This window comes from Pseudophryne corroboree, chromosome 1 (assembly GCF_028390025.1).
Source record: "Pseudophryne corroboree isolate aPseCor3 chromosome 1, aPseCor3.hap2, whole genome shotgun sequence".
Taxonomy (NCBI): Eukaryota; Metazoa; Chordata; class Amphibia; order Anura; family Myobatrachidae; genus Pseudophryne; species Pseudophryne corroboree.
In genome coordinates, this window is record NC_086444.1 from 846245829 (window position 1) to 846269038 (window position 23210).

The 23210-nt window shown below is 44.3% G+C and overlaps 1 protein-coding gene across 1 annotated transcript in view; it reads left to right on the forward strand.

The window, feature by feature from the left end:
- Nucleotides 1-15340: 15340 nt before the first annotated feature.
- Nucleotides 15341-23210, forward strand: part of LOC134912683 (17-beta-hydroxysteroid dehydrogenase 13-like) — an 84355-nt gene continuing 76485 nt past the window's right edge. The window contains exon 1 of the mRNA XM_063919930.1: nt 15341-15619. Within this exon, the coding sequence (XP_063776000.1) occupies nt 15410-15619 (210 nt within the window). The 5' untranslated portion in view covers nt 15341-15409. The remainder of the gene's footprint in view (nt 15620-23210) is intronic.

Genomic DNA, 23210 nt, shown 5'->3' on the forward strand with positions numbered 1-23210 from the left:
CAGTGATTGGTGGTCAGTGTGGAAATACATACTTGGGTCAATTAAATATCCGATTTGATTGTATTTATCTGATGAGCTCTTCTCCTGCTGCCGCTGATGGGAGTGTCCTGAAATTGCCAGTCAAACTTCCTACGATATATCGCAGACACAAAAAACACACCTTTTCTCCATACAATTCCATGCGATTACGATATATCACGAGTTCAGAACTAGCGACCTAGGGGATCCGACACGACACTCACGGGAACGCACAACAGATCGGATTGGATTCACCTCCAAAATGCCCGATTCCATCTGATATACAGATAGATCCACAGTTATGGTTTATTTACATAAACCCTTCATCTATTGTTCTCAGCTGCAATCAGTGCCAGATTAAGGTCCTCATGGGCCTGGAGCTGAAATGTATAAAGGGCCTATTGTGTGCTACCGCAGGAGGTGTGACCTGCATGGTATGTGTGTGGGCTACTGATACTGTATGGGTGCATGACTAGTGCTGTTTTTAAGTATATATGTGTGTGTATGCATGTTTGAAAAAAATAATATATATATATATAAAAAAACAGGCAATATATAGAGAGAGAGAGAGAAACAAAGGAGAGAGTCACTGGGAGGAATTCAGTTGGTTTTTTTGGGCGTCTTTAAGTTATGGGCGTCTGACTGTATGATTTCTGCTCGCAGCCTCTTCAGGTGGTGAGCAGAAATCTGAAAAAGTCGGCTCTGTTGGGCACCCATTACTTATGAGCATGGAAGAAACAATTTGATTCGCCCCACTATGTTCAAGAAAATACATATGAAATCCTGGCAGTCGGGATGCTGGCATTCACATAACCAACAGTGGCATCCCACCAATGACGATCTTAACTTCGGAGTGTGTATTTCTATCTAACACTCGGGAGATGGCAGCTATGGCTAACCACCCCCATCCCCTACTGCCTTACTCTAACTTTCCCCCACCCCCTTTCCCCGGGCCCTAAGCCTAATCGTGAAGCCCATACTCACCTTCAGGATGTCGGCTGTCCGTGATCCGTGCCCGGTCTCTTGAGTGGTGCTGGGATTCCAACAGCTGGGATGCTGATCGCATCTCTGTTAAAGGACATAGGGGGTCATTCCGAGTTGATCGCTAGCTGTCGTTGTTTGCTGCGTAGCGATTAGTGAAAAAAAACGGCTAATCTGCGCATGCGTAGTTTAGTGTCCTGTGGTTTTGCACTGGTAGTAGCGACGATTCCAATTGTACAGCCGAACGCAAGGAGATTGACAGGAAGTGGAAGTTTCTGGGTGTCAACTGACCGTTTTCTGGGAGTGGTTGGAAAAACGCAGGCGTGGCCGGGCGGGTATCTGACGTCATTACCGTGTCACTCGTCGCAGCAATCATCGCACAGGATAAGTAACTACAGGGCTGGTCTTGTTTTGCACAAAATGTGTTTGCAGGTGCTCTGCTGCACAGGCGTTCACACTCCTGCAAAGCGAAAATACACTCCCCGGTGGGTGGCGACTATGCGTTTGCACGGCTGCTAAAAACTGCTAGCGAGCGATCCACTCGGTATGACCCCCATAGTTTCTATTAATTGTGGATGGGAAGATACCAGGGCACTAAAAACCCATAAGAGAAGTGCCAGTCAATCACAGTGTATGTCACCATCACAAATCTCATCCAATATATATATATATATATATATATATATATAAAGAAAAATCATACATGAGCTCTATATATTTTTTTAAATATACAGTGCAAATATATATTTATTGACTATATATATTATATACAGTACACATTTATATTTTCATATACTTATTGATAATTTCATATATTTAAATAATATTTAATAATATAAACGTGGCATTCAGAGCCGTAACTAGACATTTTGGTGCCTCCTTCACCCCCATATTTAACATAGCGACAGTGGGCCCCCGAAGGTGTGCATCAAAAATATAGGGGCCACAGAATAATACCAATTCACATCACACTGCACAGTAGTGTCCATTATTCAAATTACACCACAGTAGGAGCCCCTTATACATGTTACACCACAGTAAGAGCTCCTTATGTATGTGTGTGTCCCTGTCCGCACACACGGCGCTGCATTGTCACAGAACGTACAACACTGCTCCCTTTGCCTGATTGATGACACTCCACGGCCGCCAGTGCACCATGTGGTAAGGGAGCTTACAGCACTGCTCCCTGTTGCAGAGCGCGTTCAGGCACCAATGCCTATATCTGGACGTTCCATTCAAGCAGTGGTGGCCGAGCACACACGGGACAGCAGACAGCGCTGCAACCAGTAGAACATACCAGGGTGGCCAATCCGGGTGACAGTGGATGGAGCACTCACAGTGCAAATGTCTGCCCTAACCTAGTTAGCGCCCTGGAGGCACTGATGTTTATAATATATATATTAACGGTAATCAGCAGCACCCCGCAGACTGGATACAGCGAAAATGACATACTTTATTAGTCCAACAGCGTTTCGGGGTCTAACCAGAATGCTTGTCTTAGTTGAAGGGGTTGGACCCTGAAATGCCGTTGGACTAATAAAGTATGTCATTTTAGCTGTGTCCAGTCTGTGGGGTGCCGCTGATTACCGCTACTATTATGGGGCCAAACCACTGACCTACGGAGGGCACCGCAGTAAGTATTCAGTGTACCCCTATTGGAGTGCCGGGCTACAGTATATATATATATATATATATATATATATATATATAATGCACATGGAGACTGCGGCACTCGGTTTTCAGAAGATGAAAAGTTTTTACTGAAGCATGTTTTAGAAATTACAAAATGCCTTTACAAGGCCGACGTTTCGGTGCTGCAAGCACCGTCTTCAAGGCAGGCATGGATAGTGCTGAAAGTTTTTTGCACTTTCAGCACTATCCATGCCTGCCTTGAAGACGGTGCTTGCAGCACCGAAACGTCGGCCTTGTAAAGGCATTTTGTAATTTCTAAAAACATGCTTCAGTAAAAACTTTTCATCTTCTGAAAACCGAGTGCCGCAGTCTCCATGTGCATTATCAATTATTTACACTGAAGGCACCGAACATTCACTTTTTGCAGCAATGGAGTGACGGTTCTAAACAAACCTATATATATATATATATATATATATATATAAAGCACAATTCTTTGGACATTACAGGGTGAGACCTCCTAAATATTATATATATATATATATATATATATATAAAATCAGTGCCTTAGTTCTAATTCATTGTATTAGCAGCGCAGTTACACATGCTGGCAGCCAGCAGGACTGATACCTCACCTCATGAGGATCAGACAGCCTGCCAAGCCTGGGCCGCCTTCACGGAGGAGCTTACCATCAACGGTGCACTGTCTGGCTCACTCACTCCCTCGTCACTCCTGCCGGTGCGGTGGCGGCCGGGCGGCACATTTGCGATTATTAATACTTGTTCATTTTCTCTTATTCACTTAATATTAAAGGAACGAAAAGATAAATTAAAGGAAATAAATGAGAGAATCAAAAATTTACAAGTTTTGGTAAAACCATTCCAAGAATTAGCCGAATTTGTAATAGCAGAAAAAGAAATCGAGTTGAAGATTAAGAAGAACACGAAAGAATTAATTGACAAAAAACAAAAAAAGTTATTAAGGGATCATAAATACTATAAGGATGAAAAATCAAGTGAATCCGCATCAAAGAAAACAAAGAATAAAATTAAACCTTCATTAGACATTGAAGATATCACAGATAGTGAAAGCGATGATATCTTAATAGATAATATTCCTTTGAAATCAAATAAATCACATAGACAAATTTATAGAGAAGACAAAATCCCTATGAAAAGGAAAACCATTTACTCACCGATTACGAAGTACGGGGATAATAATGATCAAAGGGAGAGGGGGGAGACGAGAACCCAGCAATCCAGAAGAAATAATCCATATAACAGCGAGGAATGGACATTTCCACGTAGATTCAATAGACGTAGAGATTCTTTCAGAAATGAAGGTTACAGAATGAATGAATATCGACCCCATAGAGGCAACCCATTCACCCCACGGAGAAATTGGATATCTAGAAGATATGAACCATTAGAAGACTACAATTACCATAATTCTAGGTCTTTTTTGGGGAAAGAGTGGAGACCATTCCCGAGAAAGTGGTAACTTATTGTCGGTCTTCTAAAACAGGATGGACATATAGAGGGACTAGAGGGGGGAGGAAACAGTTAAAATCCAAAAAAAAGAAGAAAAAACCACAAGAATTAATTCCGACAAAGAAATGTAAGATCTTTAACATCAGTGAAAAAACCTTGACTGAACCAGAACAACATCTATTGGAGAAGGGATTGAAATTCGCCCCGACCTCAAACACAGATTCTTTTAATTTATTTGTAGACACAGAAAAATTCATCAGAAAAGTTACTTTAAAGAAGTTCTTTAAGATGAAGGAAAAAGAAAACGAAACATTAGGACAAGAGAACAATCAAGATAAGGAGAAATCCATGTTTCGAAAAAAATCTACATTTTACCCTGCACAAGTAAAAGGAAATTTTATCAATGTGTTTGGTAAATTGGTAGAGGAAGATTTAAAGAACTTAAAATCAAAACCAAAGTCTAATTATTATAAGAATAATTTAACGAAGAAGGAGAAGCAATCATTAAAAGATTTATCAAAAAACAATGAGATAGTTATTAAGCCCTGCGATAAGGGGGGAGGGGTTGCCATTATGAGCAAAGATTATTACATAGGAGAAATTTATCGTCAATTAAAAGATGAAAAAACGTATAAAAAACTCAAAACTGACCCCACAAATCGCATTAAATCAGATTTTCTTAAATATTTAACGAAACATCTAGAAAATGGGGCTATTACAAAACAAGAATTTGATTTTCTTCTGATTGAGCATCCCAAGACCCCAAGCATCTATATTTTACCGAAGGTGCATAAAAATACATCAGCACCGCCAGGAAGACCAATAATAGCAGGGGTTGGTAGTCTTACCAGTAATTTATCGGAAATGATCGACTTCTTCCTACAACCGTTAGTAATAAAGAACAAATCTTATATTCGAGACACGACAGACATTATTAACAAGTTAGAAAATATTGAAGTCACGGACCATACATTTATTGGAACTGCGGATGTAACATCCTTATATACTGCTATAGAGCATGAAAAGGGGACTGAGGCAGTTGAATGGTTCCTGCATCAGTCAACTATCCCCGAGAAGACAAGAAATTTTATCATTGAAGGGATAAAATTCATATTAAGAAATAATTATTTCTTTTTCGAGGGAGACTATTATATACAATTGATGGGCACAGCCATGGGGACCAAGTTCGCGCCTAGCTACGCTAACCTCTTCATGGCTTATTGGGAAAATACCCATGTTTGGGGAAATGTGGCTATGGCGTCGAACTTGGTCCTCTGGCAAAGATTCATCGATGATGTTATATTCTTATGGGAAGGCACAGAAGATAACCTCTTGAATCTGTGTAAGGATTTAAATAAGACAGATGTCGGTATTAACTTCACCTTTGACATAAACAAAACTAGTGTCAATTTTCTCGATATAACTATCTATAAAGAAAACAACAAATTGAACACAAAGGGATACGTGAAACCGACAGACTCTCAGCAATATCTAAGCAAAGAAAGTCAACATCACCCTAATTGGATCAAGGGTATACCGAAAAGCCAACTCATACGCTTAAAAAGAAACTGTAATGACCCAGAGGAATATGTTGAACAAAGTGAAGCCATGTTAAATAACTTTAGATCACAGGGATATACGGAAAAACAATTAATTAAAGCTAAGGAGGAAGTAAAAGGAATGAATAGAAAGGATCTGCTACAAAAACAGAAATCGAATCCTAAGGAAAAAGATAAATTTAATTTAGCTTTTGTCACCACCTTTGGAGCGGATTACAAAAAAGTGGAGACTATTATTAAAAAACATTGGTGTATCCTCAAAAAGGACCCCATACTAAATGAATTAATTCCAGATACACCGAAATTTATTTATAGAAAAGCTAATAATCTGAAATCAAATTTAGTAAGGAGCTCGTTACCTATTCAATCAATGAACCCAATTAGATCGGAGGGTTTCTATAGATGTGGCAGTTGTACCATGTGTAAATTAGTCCCGGGAAATAACCAAAAAATTTCAAGCTTCTACATAAAAAATAAGGAATATAAGATCCATAATTTTATAACGTGTCATACGAGTAATGTAATTTACTTGGTGGAATGCGAATGTGGGCTAATCTACATAGGACGAACATCAAGAGCACTTAAGACACGTATGGGGGAACATGTCAGGAATATTGGCAAAGGCCTAGAAACTCACAATCTCTCCTATCACTTTAAAATTAAACACAAATGTAAAGTAAATGGAATAAAACGTTTTTTGGGAATACAGCAGGTAAAAATAAATTGGAAGGATAGGGACTCTGAAAGTATGTTAGCTAGGGCAGAGATGAAGTGGATTTATAATTTAAAGACCATTGCCCCTGACTGACTAAACAAAGAATTTGAAATAAAGTGGTTCCTCTAGATTACAGAATATTGATAGATAAATATAAAGGTTTTTTTAAGGAAAAAATTTTTTTGATTTATATATATAGTAATATTTTTTAAAAGTGATTAATAATTTATTATATATACCAATTTTCCCTTTTTTTAAAAAAAGGATATTATCAATGGGGATTGTATGTAAGTTTTATGTATTTTATAAGAGTGTATTATGCATTGTTTTTAATTGAGTGTACTGCTATAATAAGAAATAGCAGGATATCCCCCCTTACACCTATGGAACGCATGCGTCCACAGGCGAAGTCACTGTGGAACGCAGAACGCTATCTATTACTAGAACGGAAGTGCGTCATCGGAAAAACCGGTGGAACGCATAGAACTTCCGGGTATGCGAGCATGTAATGCATAGTGCTCGAACATCGTGAAAATTACATAGTGTATACATATTAAACAGTAGGTCATCCCCCCAAGATTTATAGATTGCATATGTCCACAGGTGAAACTACTGTGGAACGCAGAGCGGCATCAATGATTAAAACGGAAGTGCGTCACCGGTGGAACGCATAGAACTTCCGGGTACGCGAGTGTGGAACGCATAGCGTTCCGATACTGAATAAAACAAGAACAAACAATTATAATGGATGCATTTATCTCTTTGAGGCAGCATTTAAATAAGGAGGCCACGTGGGGATGATTAGTAGTATACAAATGGAACTGCATTCTGTGATTCAAAATGTTATGACTGTGGGTGTAACTTTGACCCACAGGAAGTACTCACAGTATATGTTTTTTTGTTGATATATAATATAAATTTTATGATATTTAACTGATCAATTGATGACACGCAAGTGTATAAGTAAGATAAGCCACTGTTGATTTGAGTTTTTATTTGTTTAAAAGATATGGATTGCAAAGGAAATGATGGATTCATTTCCGGGTTATTTTTAGTATAAAAGGGGATGCATGCAGGTAAGGATCATTCTGCCCTGAGGAAGAGTTGTTAAGAACTCGAAACGCGTTGGCGGCTTCCTGATCCATTTACCTGCATCCACAATTGGAAAGGAACTTACCCAGTCTTGCTGTCGGCGTCTAGCTTGGAAGGAGTAAGGAGGAATTCCGGAAAACTCCAACATTTGTTGCTCTTTCCAATGCTCCATGCTGGGAGCTTGGCACGGTACGGTTCCATCTTTTATTAATGTTAAAGTGATTGCTTTCACTTTTATGTAAATTATCATCATTTATTTTTTTGGAATCAAAATAAATTATCAATTTTAAAATCAAAAAATACTACACTATATGTGCCTTTATATTTTTCCCTTTTTGCAAGGACATCTATTGCACAGGACGTTTTTTCTTGGATGTGAGGATTGTTTGGAAGAAGGTGGACTTGTAGAAGAATAAGGAAATCTTTCTGGGACAATATCACAGACTTTTCTCACCCAGCCATTTTATTCATATGTGTTTAAGGTGGTAGCGCCCAAGCTATATTCAAAAATTTATATTTAGATTATTCAGTATTGGTGATTGGGAATCACCTGAATATATCTAGGCAGCTTATAATCCACCAAGCGCTATTGTCTGATCCATATTTTCATATTTTGGCACATTTGCGATGTCTTTCATCCTGACGTCATATGGCTTAAAGGCGGCGCCGTGTGTGTGCATATGTGGCGCGCGGGGGGGGCTAATGTATCCGTTTTTTTACACTGCGCCGCCTTGTTTTTTTGTCCTTCTGGGTCACAGACTGCTGCAGGCTGGTGAGGTGAGCCTCCGACGACCACAGGCAGGCTGCTGTAGGCGGAACATATTTGTTTCCTGTCTACAGCAGCAGCGCACCAGTTGCTATGGGCCTATTTTCAATGGAGGGCCTGGAGCTGCAGCTCCATCCGCCCCATTGTTAATCCGGCCCTGGCTGCAATACAATACAGAAAACAATACAGCAGGGGATTAAGTCATTACAGCAGGGGATTAAGTCCGACTGCCCAGTGTCAGTTAATCCTGTTAAAGGCCAAGATAAACATGGACCCTTCTGTATCGGCCCAAATGCCCGAAATTGGATGAAATCGGGCATTATCTTTCTAGTGTATGGGGCCCTTAACTCCCGTCCAAACCACAGCCTGTTTGGAGAGTGAGTCCTTTGTACTGATTGCCCAACTGTTGATCGTTATTCTGAGTGATTAGGGCGTGGCCCTGGCTTGCTGCTGCAGCATAAAAAGCCAGAAGCTAGCTCTCTCTGTAACCTGACACCAATGGATGCTGATACATGGATAGGCTAATGGACGGCCGCTTTAACTATGTGGAAGTAGCAAGCTGTCCTGCAGTATATCAACAAACAAGGGAAGTATAATGCATTCTACTTTACCTTGTTTTTCTGCAGCCCCCTCAGATGTGTGTCGGGATTGGGATAAAGGGCCCCATACACTAGGACGATAATGCCCGATTTCATCCAGTTCTGGGCATTCGGCCCGATATATCAGATGAAATCGGGCATTTTGGAGGGGTTTCCGATCCGATCCGATGCGCGTTCCCGTTAGCATCAGTTCGGATCCTCCAGATTGAATGTGCTGCACATTCAATCAAGTCCGACCCCGCAGGCATGGCTGGGATCGCCCAGGATCGCCCAAGATACATCGTATGCAAAAGGACAGCATCCAATGTATCTTGGGTGATCCTGCTCCCCGGGAGGCTGCCGGGGTGATCGCCTGCGACGTGTCAGACGGACATGTCACAGAAGTGTATGGGGCCCTTAAGTGACATTGCAGTAAAATGTAGTGACTCTGTGCAGGCCATCTTTTAGAGTGGGGAAAACTGACTCACACAAATCTCTAAATAACTGCTCCCACTCTGATAGTGCTAACCTTTATCAATCAGGGACTAAAGCACCCTATAGTAAAACCAAAAGTAAATAAAAACCTAACTAAAAAGCTAGGATCCAGCTTGTACCTTCTCCAAGGCACTTAAAACAAGACAGGTTATGGGGATGGGTTATATAGGGGGTGGGAGATAGTTTGAACTAGTTAGTGCCCACCTCCAACCCACTTAAGGCATAAACCACAGGTAGTGGCACCCCCAGATGGATGATAAAGGAAGCACAATCCTCCCCTTGCTCTGTTGATTACATGGAACATTTCATGCTGGACCTGTTTTTTTGTCACCCCACTCTTGTGTGTGACACATCAGTAACCAACTCATGACACACTAAGATTTGCACCACACTGTTTGAGAAAAGCTGTTTGAGAGAAGGGAAGAAGCAACAGAGCTGATTGAATGCCAATGCAAAGGCAAATTCACTGCAAATATGTAGAGATGAGTGGGTCTGGTTCTCAGAGAACCGGACCCACCTGAACTTCACGATCAGCCCCGGGATCTGGGTCCGACTCAGGTTTTCCTGACTGATCCCAAAATGAGGCAAAACATCATCCTGCTGCTGTCAGATTCCAGCAGGTTTTGGATTCTATATAAAGTCCCTGGTGATCTGCGCCACTTCACTCTGGCTGTGGAGCTCGTAGTGAGCAGACATGTCCATGCTGTGCCTGTCGAGGGGTGCTGTGTTGTGCATCCAGGGGTTCTGCAGTGTTGTCAATCAAGGGGCTGGGGCTTTGTCCGGGGGTGCTGTGTCCATCCAGGGGTGCTGCAGTGTTGTCCATCAAGGGGATGGGGCTACTTAATCCAGGGGTGCTATGTCCATCCAGGGGTATTGCAGTGTTGTCCATCAAGGGACTGGGGCTGCTTTGTCCTTCAGGGGTGCTCTGTCCATCCAGGGGTGCTCTGTCAATCTAGAGCTGCAACCTCAGTGTTGATACATATATAAATGGAACAAAAAATAAATGTGTGGAATTATTTCTACCCAAAGCCGGACAACAACTGTCAAGCCATCTGTACCATTTGTAAAGCAAGAGTAAGTAGAGGTAGGGTAGGGACCTTAACCATCTAGGAACCTCCTTGCTGTTACATCACTTGCAGTGCATTCATCTAAAGTTTTTCTCATATTTAGAAACTTTGGCTGAAAAAGTAACATTCAGTGCAGCATCACCTTGCTCCCTCTTCTCTGATTGCTTGCAATCTCCACCACCAACACCTTCATCATCAACATCCTCAATCATGAACAGAAATAGTCCTGCATCCAATTTCATAAGCTTGACTGACTTATCTCCTATCAGGGATTCCTCAGAAGGATCCTTGAGTTCTACGCCTGTTGCTGCTGCTGTGAGTGGATCTTCATCCCAGAAGAGGACCAGGAAGACTACGGGCGGGATGTACTAACCGCCGCCACCAGGTTAAGTGCCATTTTCTCTGCGATCCCACTCACCGCTCCGCTGCCCGCCGCTTCCCCTTAGCTCCCCCGTCTGCATTCTCATCTCCTCTCCCTCCTCATCACCGACGCGGCCACTGAGTTCTCATATCGCTGCGCTCCCCCTGGCCGTTGGCGCATGTGATGTGCGCCAGATAATTTTTGCTGATTTTTTTTTCTTAATTCACAACAAAAAGCTAAAATCACATGATTTGGGCCTTTTTTTGTTCCTAGAATATTATTAAACACAATAACATAAATTTCCAGACCGTTTTGACCACAGTACAAACAATGAAAGATATAAATACAATATATATTTTTAGATGCGGTAATCATCTGTCAAAATTATTTTCAACATCAATGTTGGATCAGTTCTTCAAAGACCTTTTTCACCTTGAAAGCAGCCTGTGGCTCTCCAGCTGAACTACAACAGGTGGAGTACCTCAGGTCATCTCAGTTCAGACCTGATTGCTCCTTTGCGAATTTGCAGAGGTTTGCGATCAGATAGTTGCCACTCAGGAGAGTGAATACCTGCCCCGTGCAAGTCTGCATATGCCGCACGAAAAGCTTTGCAGACGCCGGTCAGCTGCAAATCCGTTCGCAACTCACTAACTATCCAATGTTTTTTCCACTGTGCGCAGTCTGTGCGCAGCCCAGGACCTACTTCTACAGTGCGATGAGAACAGGCTGATCGGGGCCGGAGCTGACATCAGACACCTTCCCTGAAAACGCTTGGCAATGCCTGCATTTTTCTGGACACTCCCAGTAAACGGTCAGTTACCACCCACAAATGGTCTCTTCCTGTCAATCACCTTTCAAACGCCTGTGCAATCGGAATTTTCGCACCATCCTGTCGCTGACCAGCAATGCCTGTTGTTGTCAAACACATGTGCGCATTGCGGTGCGTATGCAGTCTATTGCTGATAGCCCGCTGTGCGAAAACGCACACCAGCGTTCAGGTCTGAATCACCCCTTAAGACTGATGGTGTTAATCCCCAATTTTGAGACAAATTTGGGAGTGTTATTCATCACTGTGGTATGTTGAATTAAGTGGTTTTGATTGTCAAATTCCTGAAGCCAATGGAGTCTTAGAGGAGGGATGTTGGAGATGGCTTTGGGAAGTCTGTACACAGCTGGCCTATGGGGGCTATTCAGAGATATGCAGTTCCTGCTACCGCAGCAAGATCTGCGTCCATCTACTCACATGCTGGGGGCCGCCCAGCATGTGTGTTGCACTGTCCTGCAATGCATTCACAATTTAATTGCCACCCCCTGAAAATGGTCTGGATGTGCCTGCATTGTCTGTACCCCTCTGATGCCCCTCCGACACCCGCAGATGTCAATCACTATGTGGATGTGATCACATGGTGAAGGGTCGCGCACGTGCACTATGGCCAGTGCGCGTGCACAGACCCTATGGACGTGGCAGCTGCATGCGACACAGCAGTTGCGTCCATCTCTGAATAAGGCCGTCCAGCTGCTGTTGAACTACATAACCCAGTATGGCCTGCAACTGTTTTTGCATAGTTAAATAGTAAAACTGTGGCAGGGAAAGCTGGGATGTGTAGTTCTAAAGCAGATGGAGGGCCACTTATTGCCCACCCTTTTCCTAGATGGTTGGTTAGTTGTGTGGTGGGAAAGAATGGCAGATTAATGGATATCTTAGTGCAGTACTTGGGTGCATGCAGGGCCGGACTGGCCATCTTGCACTTCTGGCAAATGCCAGAAGGGCCGATGGCCACGCGGGCCGGTCCAGCGCTCACTGAGACACGCTGCCGCTCAGTCCGGCGGCAGCATGTCTCAGCTGTCAGGGGAGGAGAGCGCGCCAGCGCCGCTATGTCTGGCGGCGTATAGTGGACTTCAAACCAGCCGCCGGTTCGTGAGCCAATCAGAGCTCGCGGACCGGCAGCCAATCAGAAGCCGCCGGTCCGCGAGCTCTGATTGGCTCACGAACCGGCGGCTGGTTTGAACGAAGTCCGCTATACGCCGCCGCGCCAGACACAGCCGCGCTGGCGGGCGCTCTCCTCTCCTGACTCACCCGTCCCTCACAGCCAGAGCCCGGAGGAGGAGCAGCAGCAGTGCAGCAGCAGCGGTAAGCAGCTGCAGCACTGGCTGCTGTGGGGGCAATTGTATACCTGGCACTGTGGGGGCAATTGGCTGGCACTGTGGGGCATTTGTATGCCTGGCACTGTGGGGGCAATTGTATACCTGGCACTGTGGGGGCATTTGTATACCTGTCAGGTATACAATTGCCCCCACAGTGTCAGATCCACAATTGCCCCCACAGTGTCAGGTATTACCTGACACTGTGGGGGCAATTGTGGATCTGGCACTGTGGGGGCATTAGTATACCTGGCACTGTGGGGGCATTTGTGGATCTGGTACTGTGGGGGCATTTGTATACCTGGCACTGTGGGGCATTTGTATACCTGGCACTGTGGGGCATTTGTATACATGGCACTGTGGGGGCATTTGTGGATCTGGCACTGTGGGGGCATTTGTGGATCTGGCACTGTGGGAGCATTTGTGGATCTGGCACTGTGGGGGCATTTGTGGATCTGGCACTGTGGGGGCATTTGTATACCTGGCATTGTGGGGCATTTGTATACCTGGCACTGTGGGGCATTTGTATACCTGGCACTGTGGGGGCATTTGTATACCTGGCACTGTGGGGGCAATTGTGGATCTGGCACTGCACTATTGGGGGCATATAATGTAAATTTAGGCTCATACCGGGTGCTATAATGTGAATTTTGGCTCATACTGTGGTATAATGTGAAAGAGGCACCAGTACTAGATAGTATAAGGGGTCCTACTATTGTGGTGCATAATGCGTATAAGGGGTGTATGGTGTGGTAAACTACACTGAAGGCTACGCCCCCCTTTGAGTGGCCACGCCCCCTTTTCCGGAGCAAACTTCACATTTCCATACCCCCACTTAAAAATTTCCACTTCAACCACTGGTTGTGTGTATTTTAATAGAGAATGATGTACGCTTGTATGCTGTTAGAATATTAATTATATTTGTAAGAGCATAGACTAATAAGTGGGAGGAGTCAGGAATAGTAAGGGGAGGAGTCACAGAGGTGGGCCTGTGTGCTTCAAAAATGCCAGGGCCTATTTTTAGTCCCAGTCCGGCCCTGGGTGCATGGCAGATTAATGGATATCTTAGTGCAGTACTTGGGTGCACTCTTTTTCATATTCCGGGATTGGCTGATGGGACTTGCTGGGGGTTAGCAACACCAACCTGACTAGTGGGTCTACTATCTTCTTTGACTGAATTGAAAGTGGTTGAAAACAAGTGTTTGTTGCATTATATGATTGCTACTAAAGATAAAAGAGCCATTCTCTCTTTGCCACCAGACATTTGCTATCAATAAAGTTGTGCCTTGTTGTTATTTAATATTTGAGCAATGTTTAGGGCTTATGTTAAATATTGTGTAACAGAGTGCCACAATGGTGTAATTAATAACCATTAGGGGGTTCATAGCAGACAGAATTAACTCAGTGCAGAGTGTATTGTTTTTGAATATATAAGTATCATAAAACAAACGTGCAGCTACTTCATAAGGTGAAAAATGGTATGGTCCAGTAAGTTTTGTGAATAGGGTTTGGATGTGTGGTGGGAGGGTTCTGGTTAACACGAAATGCAAATGCACATCCGGACACAGAAATGTAATAGCGGGTGAGATCATTCTGTGTGTGTTCTTGCACTGTTATTACCATATAGTTTTCAAATATTGTTTCTATTACCATATAGTTTTCAAATATCGTTGCACGTACTACAGTATTTAGTGTGCAGGGGGAAACCAGGGAGGGGGGAGCATCCCCTTTTTTGTTTTCTGTTTCCTGTGACTCTTCCATTTCATGAACCTGATAATAAGTGCTGCCAGACTATTGCTGGCAGACTATCACTATCACTGAGCAGCTACAGTATCACTATGTTTGCATTTGTGAGAAGGCGTTGTATGGGATCAGCATTTGGAAGGCATGCTGGTTCCTGTAGTGCTACTTGGAGATACCAGTGGTGGCTCCTAGGTAAGCTAGCCCTCAATTTGGATGTGCTTCTACATGGGCCTTAATCATGCAGTGTAGGGACTGCCAATAATCAGAGAAGCCGTGAAGAAGCTCAGCAGCTTACCATGTATTTGCAAATATATGCAACAAATATCTCTGACTTTCTATTACCATATAGTTTTCAAATATCGCTGTAAGTAATATTTATGGGTCTATTCAATGCCTGTCAGATCCTCTCCAACGGGGGGTTAGGGGGAGGAGGTGGGAGAGAACCCCCAAACCATCCTTTGTTTTTGTTGTTGCACTGTGTCAGTGGCATTCTAACTAAACGTAAAACAAAATGTTGTGTAAAATGTTCCCAGCAATCCCATTCAATGAAGCGGATATTAAAAACAATGCTAATAAAACTGCATGTAGCATATTAGTTCCAATAATTTCAGTATCTGTTGACTAGAAGGATTACATGTTGCTCCTACTGTAGATGTTGTAACTGCTTGGCACCATCACAAGTTTATTCGGCACGGCCAGTACTGCATTATAATCTCAGCTTGCAAACTCTCGACGTGGACATTTTTACTCTGAGACTTCAGGTGGAAATATGGCTTTAATTCTAGAGTATATAGCTCTGTTTCTAATTGCAATTTACTCCTATATTGAAGCACTTGTCAAGTTGTTTATCCCAGCAAAAAGGAAATCTGTTAGTGGAGATATTGTACTGATCACCGGATCCGGCCACGGTATTGGACAGCTTACAGCCCTTAAATTTGCCTCTTTGCAGAGTATTCTCGTCTTATGGGATATTAATAAGGTGATGTAAATAATTTTATTTCTTTATATTTTGTTATTGCAGCAATCAATCACTTATTTCAACCATGTGTGCATATTGCATCCAGCTTGTTTATGCTACCTTCCCTTAATTTCATGTACTATGGTACTGTTTCTCAAACGCTTATTGCATAGATTACTGTTGTACTGCATACATACTTTTAAATACTGGTTTCTAAGCCAAACTGGAAAAATGTAACCTTTTAAAAGAGACTTTAAACAGACCCTGGCTGGAGCTCAAGTAACTGCGAAATTGCTATTACCAGGGGTTAAAGTGGGGGGGGAATGAGGTGGAACTGAGTTCCACCACCTGTAATGGTAGTGGGAACTAGTTCCACCATCTCCATTGCCCTGCACAGTAATTCCAACAGAAAAACCTGCTCCATCATCTGTATCAATCGATGATACAGGCGGCACTAGTGTTGCTGATGAGCTGCAGCCACCTACTCCTTCCTCAGGTTCTGGTGCCTCCATGGTCCTCCTCCATGAGTTCCACCACCTCACCAGGACCACTTTAAGCCCTGGCTATTACTGCACCTAGACTGTCAGCCAGCCCAAGGGTTCAGATAACTGACATGAACAAATGAATTTGGCCGCTTACCCTCCGATCATTGACACAGATGGCCTCACTTGTGTATCACAAAACGGCAGAGACCCTCTTTGATAGTTCCGTGCTTATCCATTTGCACAAATGCATTTAGATTTCAGTTAAAGTGCTAGGATTTGGGAAGTAGGATTATGCCATTTGTGTTACATACACATAACGAGTGCTTAAAGTGGTCCTAGAGAGGTGGTGAAACTCCCCCCCGGTGCCCAAGTAATAAAGGTATTACGGGCCGCGCCCCGAAAAAGGGGCGTGGTCGCAAAAAGAAAGGGGTAGTGGTCACACAAAAGTAATAATGCCCACAGTAGTAGCACCCATAATACACATAATGCCCACAGTAGTAGCACCCCGCAATTCACAATGCCCACAGCAGTAGTGCCCCTTTTACAATGCCCACAGTAGTAGTGCTCCTTATACAATGTCCACTGTACTGGTAGTGCCCACAGTAGTAGTACCCCTTATGCAATGCCCCCAGTAGTAGTGACCCTTATGTCCCCAGGAGTGATGCCCCTTATGAAGTGCCCCCTTTACAATGCCCTCATTAGTAGTGCCCCCATTAGTAATGCCCTTAATGGTAATGCCCCTGTGTAGTATTGCCCCTAGTAGTAATGTCACCTGTAGTAATGGCCCCAGTCGTTTAGCCCCCTGTAGTTTAGCCCCAGTAGTTATGCCCCCAGTAGTTTGCCCCCAATGGTAATGCCCCTGCAGTTATGACTCCAGTAGTTTACCCCCACTTTAGTTTAGCCTCCCAATGGTAATGTCCCAGTAGTTTAGCCCCTGTAGTTTAGTCCTCATGTAGTTTAGCCCCCAGTAGTTTAGCCCCATGTAGTTTGCCCCAAGTAGTAATGTGCCCCTGTAGTTATGCCCCCAGTAGTAATGTGCCCCTGCAGTTTGCCCCCAGTAGCTTGCCCCCTTGTAGTTAGCCCTATGTAGTTTAGCCCCATGTAGTTTGCCCCAAGTAGTAATGCCCCTTTTTAGTTTAGCCCCCTTTTAGTTTAGCCCCCTTTTAGTTTAGCCCCCTTTTAGTTTAGTCCCCTTGTAGTTTAGCCCCCAGTAGTAATGCCCCCCTGTAGTTTGCCCCCTTGTAGTTTAGCCCCCCTGTAGTTTAGCCCCCAAGTAGTAATGCCCACTGTAGTTTAGCCCCTGTAGTTATGCCCCCAAGTAGTAATGCCCCCAATAGTAATGCGCCCCTGTAGTTATGCCCCCAGTAGTAATGCACCCCTCTAGTTATGCCCCCAGTAGAAATGCACCCCTGTAGTTATGCCCCTAGTAGTAATGCACCCCTTGTAGTTTGCCCCCTTGTAGATTGCGCCCTTGTAGTTTGCCCCAGTGGTTAGCCCCCTGTAGCTTGCCCCCAGTAGATTGCTCTCAGTGGTAAGTCCCCGTAGTTTGCCCCCCTGTAGTTTGCCCCCAGTAGACACAGTCACACATATGTTTAAAAAAAAACCCACCATACTTACCAAGCACCGCTCCCGCGTCCGACCGCTGTGATCCTCCTGGCATCCGCTCCCCGGCAATATGAGAGAGACGTCATGACGTCTCTCCCATAGCGCGCACTGACAGAGCCGGGAGCCAGAGCTTATTACTGAGCTCCTGCTGCCGGCTTCCGCTGTGCAGGGAGAGCCGGGCGCCGCTGGTAACACAATCTCAGCGGGCGCCCGGCATCTCCCTGCGGCGCCGGGCACACATCGGGTGAAGTGAGCCGGAGGGGGTGGAACTGCGTTCCGTCTCCAAGTGGAACTGACAGAACTGTGTTCAGCCCCGTTCCGGCTCACTTTAACCCCTGCACATAACTAAATAATTAGTTGGCGGCTTCTTCTGTAATAGAGTATGATAGAGCTGATCCATCTCTTTGTTTTTAACATTTCTCGCACAATTAGTTGCCCTTTCATTGTTTTTAAACCCTATTTTACCAATCCTGTGTTAGTTGAATGTATATAATAAGAGATGATTGTATAATTGTTTGGCACACAATTCTAACTAGCTTCTACAAGGTGCCAATAACATTCTAAGCAAGTTAAACTCTGCAATTATACCATCGATCGCTATTTCCTTATCTCCACTTAAGCTGTCCTGCCAACCTTTTGTATGTAAGCCCTCTGACAATACTATAATACAGTGCGTAGTCTAGTTGCAGCTGGTGTTCAGATATGGAATTATTGGAGCTTGGCCAGGTTGAAAATCCAAACATAATACAAACTGTAGAAAAGGAAAGTCCCAGACACATCTAATATCGTTTTCCTATCCCAATGCCGGGTCCCAGCCAGGAATTGGAAATGGGTCCTTCCCGGGTGGGACCCGGCAATGGACCCTACACACTGCCATCCCGACACAGCAATATGCTGTGTCGTGTTGCTATTCAGGGGTGGGGATGGACCCAGCATCAGGGGCGAGTACGGAGGCGGCGCTGCAAGATGACATCACCTCCGTGACGCCTCTCACTATGCAGTGTACGCATATCGGGTGGAATTGACCTGGGTAACCCGATCACACTGCACCTGATCTGGTATTAACCCTTCTTATAACCCTTCTTATAACCCGTGTTGAATTAGCGGGTCAGTATATTAAAGTATACTGTATAGTATAGTCGCCCCCTTCCCCCCGTACTATGCACTTCTTACCAAAGTATTCCAACAGTAATACAGTAATTATTATGTTCTAAATTGTGTGGACATATACTATGTAATAAAAGGATGTTTTTCAGAATGGATTACTCCTTCAAGGCTTTTTTGTTTTATGTACATAATATACTGCTGATTAGAGAAATATAACCCAGTACTACTGTTTAGCAATCATTTATGGAGCACGGGAGGACAAGGTTTATTAGAATGTAGAAACCATGTAAAACCAAAACTAGTTAAAGTATTCTTGAAATTATTGATTAGAAATATTTAACCATGTGCTGCTGCCTGCTGTTATGGAATTATGCCAATAGATAGGCTTACCATACTGTCGCTTTAAAGTGGAACTCTAATGATTTACACAAGTTCTGTGGCTGGCTGACTGCAAGCCTGGATTTTAATAAAAGTCGGATTGGCATTGTCGTGAACAGCCAAATCTTGTCGGATTTGGCCGCTTATTGAATACTCAGATGTCGGATCCTTTCCGTTGGAAAGGATCCGACAGCGATTGAATATTATCAGTAGTAATACATTCCCCCATAATATTTGCAATGGAGAGTTAATTGTTGGAATATGGTAACTACATAATTTTGCATATTGAACCTAATTTAGTTTAGTTTATACATTTAGTTAAAACATTCTCACCAAAGCCATATACACTTTGGGGCTAATTCAGATTTAGAACAAAGGATAAAAACAGAAACAAATTCTCATCTTGACAAAACCATCTTGCTCTGTATGTGAGGTTTAAAATGTGCAGAGAGGTTGTGGGGTATATTTACTAAGCTCCGTTTTTGCCCGAATTGACAAACAAAGGAGTGTTTGGGCATTTTTTCAAACACGAAAATTTACTAAAGAACAAACACGAAAGTGTATATAGACGTCCCCCTCAGCAGCGTCTTCAGAGAAGCCTGCACAGGTTAGTGTGATCCGTGCAGGCTTCTCTGGTAAAATGTGTAAAGTGGTAAAAAATAGAAAAAAAAATGCATGGGGATCCCCCCCAGCAGAGGAGACAGCGGGGTGTGGGGGCAGTGGGGCACCAGGTCACCTGTGCTTTTCCACAAGACCACCAGGAACACCGCAACAGACTCAGGGAAGCACTCAAAGGGGGAAGGTTGTGGTCTGCCACGCACATGCAGGGTTTGTGTTAATATAATTCCCGCATAGGACCCGGATAGTGATGGCATGTGTATCTCCTGTCTTTCGGCTCCTTCTAGAACAAAGCCGGTAACGGAAGCACTATAGGAACCGGCTTGGGCTGCTACACTGACTCCAGGCAATGTCTCAGCTTGTGGATTGTTTGTCTGCACCTCAGCTGTTAACCCCAGCAACCCCACAGGTGATTTCTGCACCTATGTTAGAACCACCATGGAAGCAGTCCTTTACTCAATCTGTACAGAGTCTTGCACAGGCTTCCACATCAGTTCAACATCTCCTGGAAAGGGAGAGGTTTACTGCACATAGACATTTGGGAGCAGAAAGCTCTTATCCCATCTCAGAGGAGGAGTCTGAACCGGGATTCCTCACTGATAAGGAAGATCAGTGAGTCAGTCACATCTGAGATGGGCTTACCCTCGGTTCCAGAAGACTCCCTGTTCCTGACTGTTGTTGAGGCATTAGTCAGGTCAGTTAGGGAGGTGTTTCAGATTGAGGAGACACCTTCCACAAGAGAGAAGGTGCCTCTTTTTAAGAGGAAGAAGAAGGAGGCTACATTGATTCCTCCTTCAGCGCAGTTAGAGGATTTATTGGAGGTTGCATGGTCACAGCCATCTAAAAGATTTCAGCTTCCTAAGCGAATGGCTACATTCTACCCTTTTCCTCAGAAGGAGAGAGCTAGGGGGGTCATTCCGAGTTGTTCGCTCGCAAGCTGCTTTTAGCAGCTTTGCACACGCTAAGCCGCCGCCTACTGGGAGTGAATCTTAGCTTATCAAAATTGCGAACGAAATATTCGCAATATTGCGAAAATACTTCTCTGTGCAGTTTCTGAGTAGCTCGAGACTTACTCTGCCAGTGCGATCAGTTCAGTGCTTGTCGTTCCTGGTTTGACGTCACAAACACACCCAGCGTTCGCCCAGACACTCCTCCATTTCTCCAGCCACTCCCGCGTTTTTCCCAGAAACGGTAGCGTTTTTTCACACACTCCCATAAAACGGCCAGTTTCCGCTCAGAAACACCCACTTCCTGTCAATCACATTACGATCACCAGAACGAAGAAAAAACCTTGTAATGCCGTGAGTAAAATTCCTAACTGCATAGCAAATTTACTTGGCGCAGTCGCACTGCGGACATTGCGCATGCGCATTCGCGACTAATCGCTCCGTTGCGAGAAAAAAATAACGAGCGAACAACTCGGAATGAGGGCCCAGATGCGCATGTGGCAAGATTAGTGAGATACTCTGTGCTCCCTATTCCGGATGCTTCCTTGCTAAGGATCCTACTGATAAGAGGATAAAGAATTTCCTTAAGACCACTTTTGCACATGCGGGGGATGTTGCTCGCCCGGCTTTAGCATCTGCTTGGGTAGCTAATGCCATTGGTACTTGGGCTGAGATGTTGGAGCAGGGTCTGTCTGCGGGAAAGAGCAGAAACAATCTTCTCAGTTATGTGACTAACACTCAGAGGGCCAGTGGCTACCTAGGTCAAGAAGCCATGGATACAGGCGTACTGACAACTAAGGTGTCGGTTGCTACTGTTGTGGCCAGGAGGTCCTTATGGCTCCGGTCGTGGAGAACAGACGCAAACTCCAAGAGGGCTCTAGAGGCACTTCCTTTTGCAGGGGAAACTCACTTTGGAAGTGAGTTAAACAAGATTGTGGAGACATTAGCAGCTGATAAGTCGGCTGTTCTCCCTTCTGGAACTCACACAAAGCCAAGGACTACTTTTCGCTCCTTTCGACCGCAAGGAAGAAGTAGAGGTCAGGTGACAGCAAAATACAAGGTACCTGCTAAGACGTCAAAACCGAAAATCTAAGCAGGCCTGGGCTACCAGACATCCAGCTTCCAAGCAGGCAGACAAGCCTGCCATCTGAGGGTGTGGGCCTCCACCTGGGGGATCCCAGGGTAGGAGGCCGACTTCTGTCTTTTTACCCAAGGTGGGTGGAAACCACAAAAGACACCTGGGTCAAGAAGATCATTTCCCAGGGTTATGCTTTGGCATTTCAGAAGCTTCCACCTCAGAGGGTTTTTACCACGGCTCTTCCAGGGGATCCTCAGAAAGCACAAGCCCTGAAGGGGGGCAGTGCACTCCCTCTAAGCCTCCAATGTTATTATCCTGGTGCCTCGGCAGCAAAGTGGACGGGGTTCTTATATCAATCTCTTTCTGGTACAGAAGCCGGATGGTTCTTACCGGCCTATACTGAATCTGAAGTCTCTCAACAGATTTCAGGGTGCCAAGGTACCACATGGAATCTTTAAGAACAATTATACTGGCCTTAGAACAGGGGGATTTATTGGCATCCCTCGATATCCAGGATGCTTACTTGCATAGCCCCATTAATCCCTCTCACCAACGATTCCTCAGGTTTGCAATTCTGGCGGCTCATTATCAGTTCTAGGCATTACCTTTTGGTTTGTTGGTAGCACCAAGAGTATTCACGAAGGTCATGGCGGTCATGGCAGCGCATCTCAGATGCAGGGGGTTCAGAATACTTCCTTATTTGGACAACCTTCTCATCATGGCTCAGTCGAAGGAGACTTTGGAGCAGCATGTACGGGTGACTGTCAACCTTTTACAATCACACAGCTGGAAGATAAATTGGAGAAGATTGTCACTTCAGCCTACTCAGGAGATGCTTCATTTAGGTGCACGTCTGGACATGTGGTTACAGAGGGTTTATCTTCCGCAAGACAAGATCCTTGATCTACAAGCTAGAATTCGAGTATTCTTGCAGTGCAGGATCTCCATCCATGCTTGCATGAGTATCTTAGTTTCTATGGTAGCTACGTTCGATATGGTGAAATACACCCAGTTTCACTCGCATCCTCTACAGCTGCAGATTCTCGCATGGTGAAACGGATAATTCTCTCACCTCAAGATACAGAGGATTATTCTTTTGCCACACTCTCACTTGGTGGCTTTGACAGAACAACCTGGTACAGGGTCGTCCCTTCTGGGTACCAGATTGGACTCTGATAACAATAGATGCCAGCCTAACAGGATGGGGAGAGATCTGCAATGATCAGTCATTTTAGGAAAGGTGGACGCCTCAGGAAAGCAGGCTTACTATCAATGTCATGGAACTCAGGGCCATCTTCAGAGCTCTAACATCAGCCAGGTTCCTCTTGCAGGACAGGACAGTAAAGATCCAGTGTGACAATGTGATGGCAGTCGCATACATAAACCAACTGGGC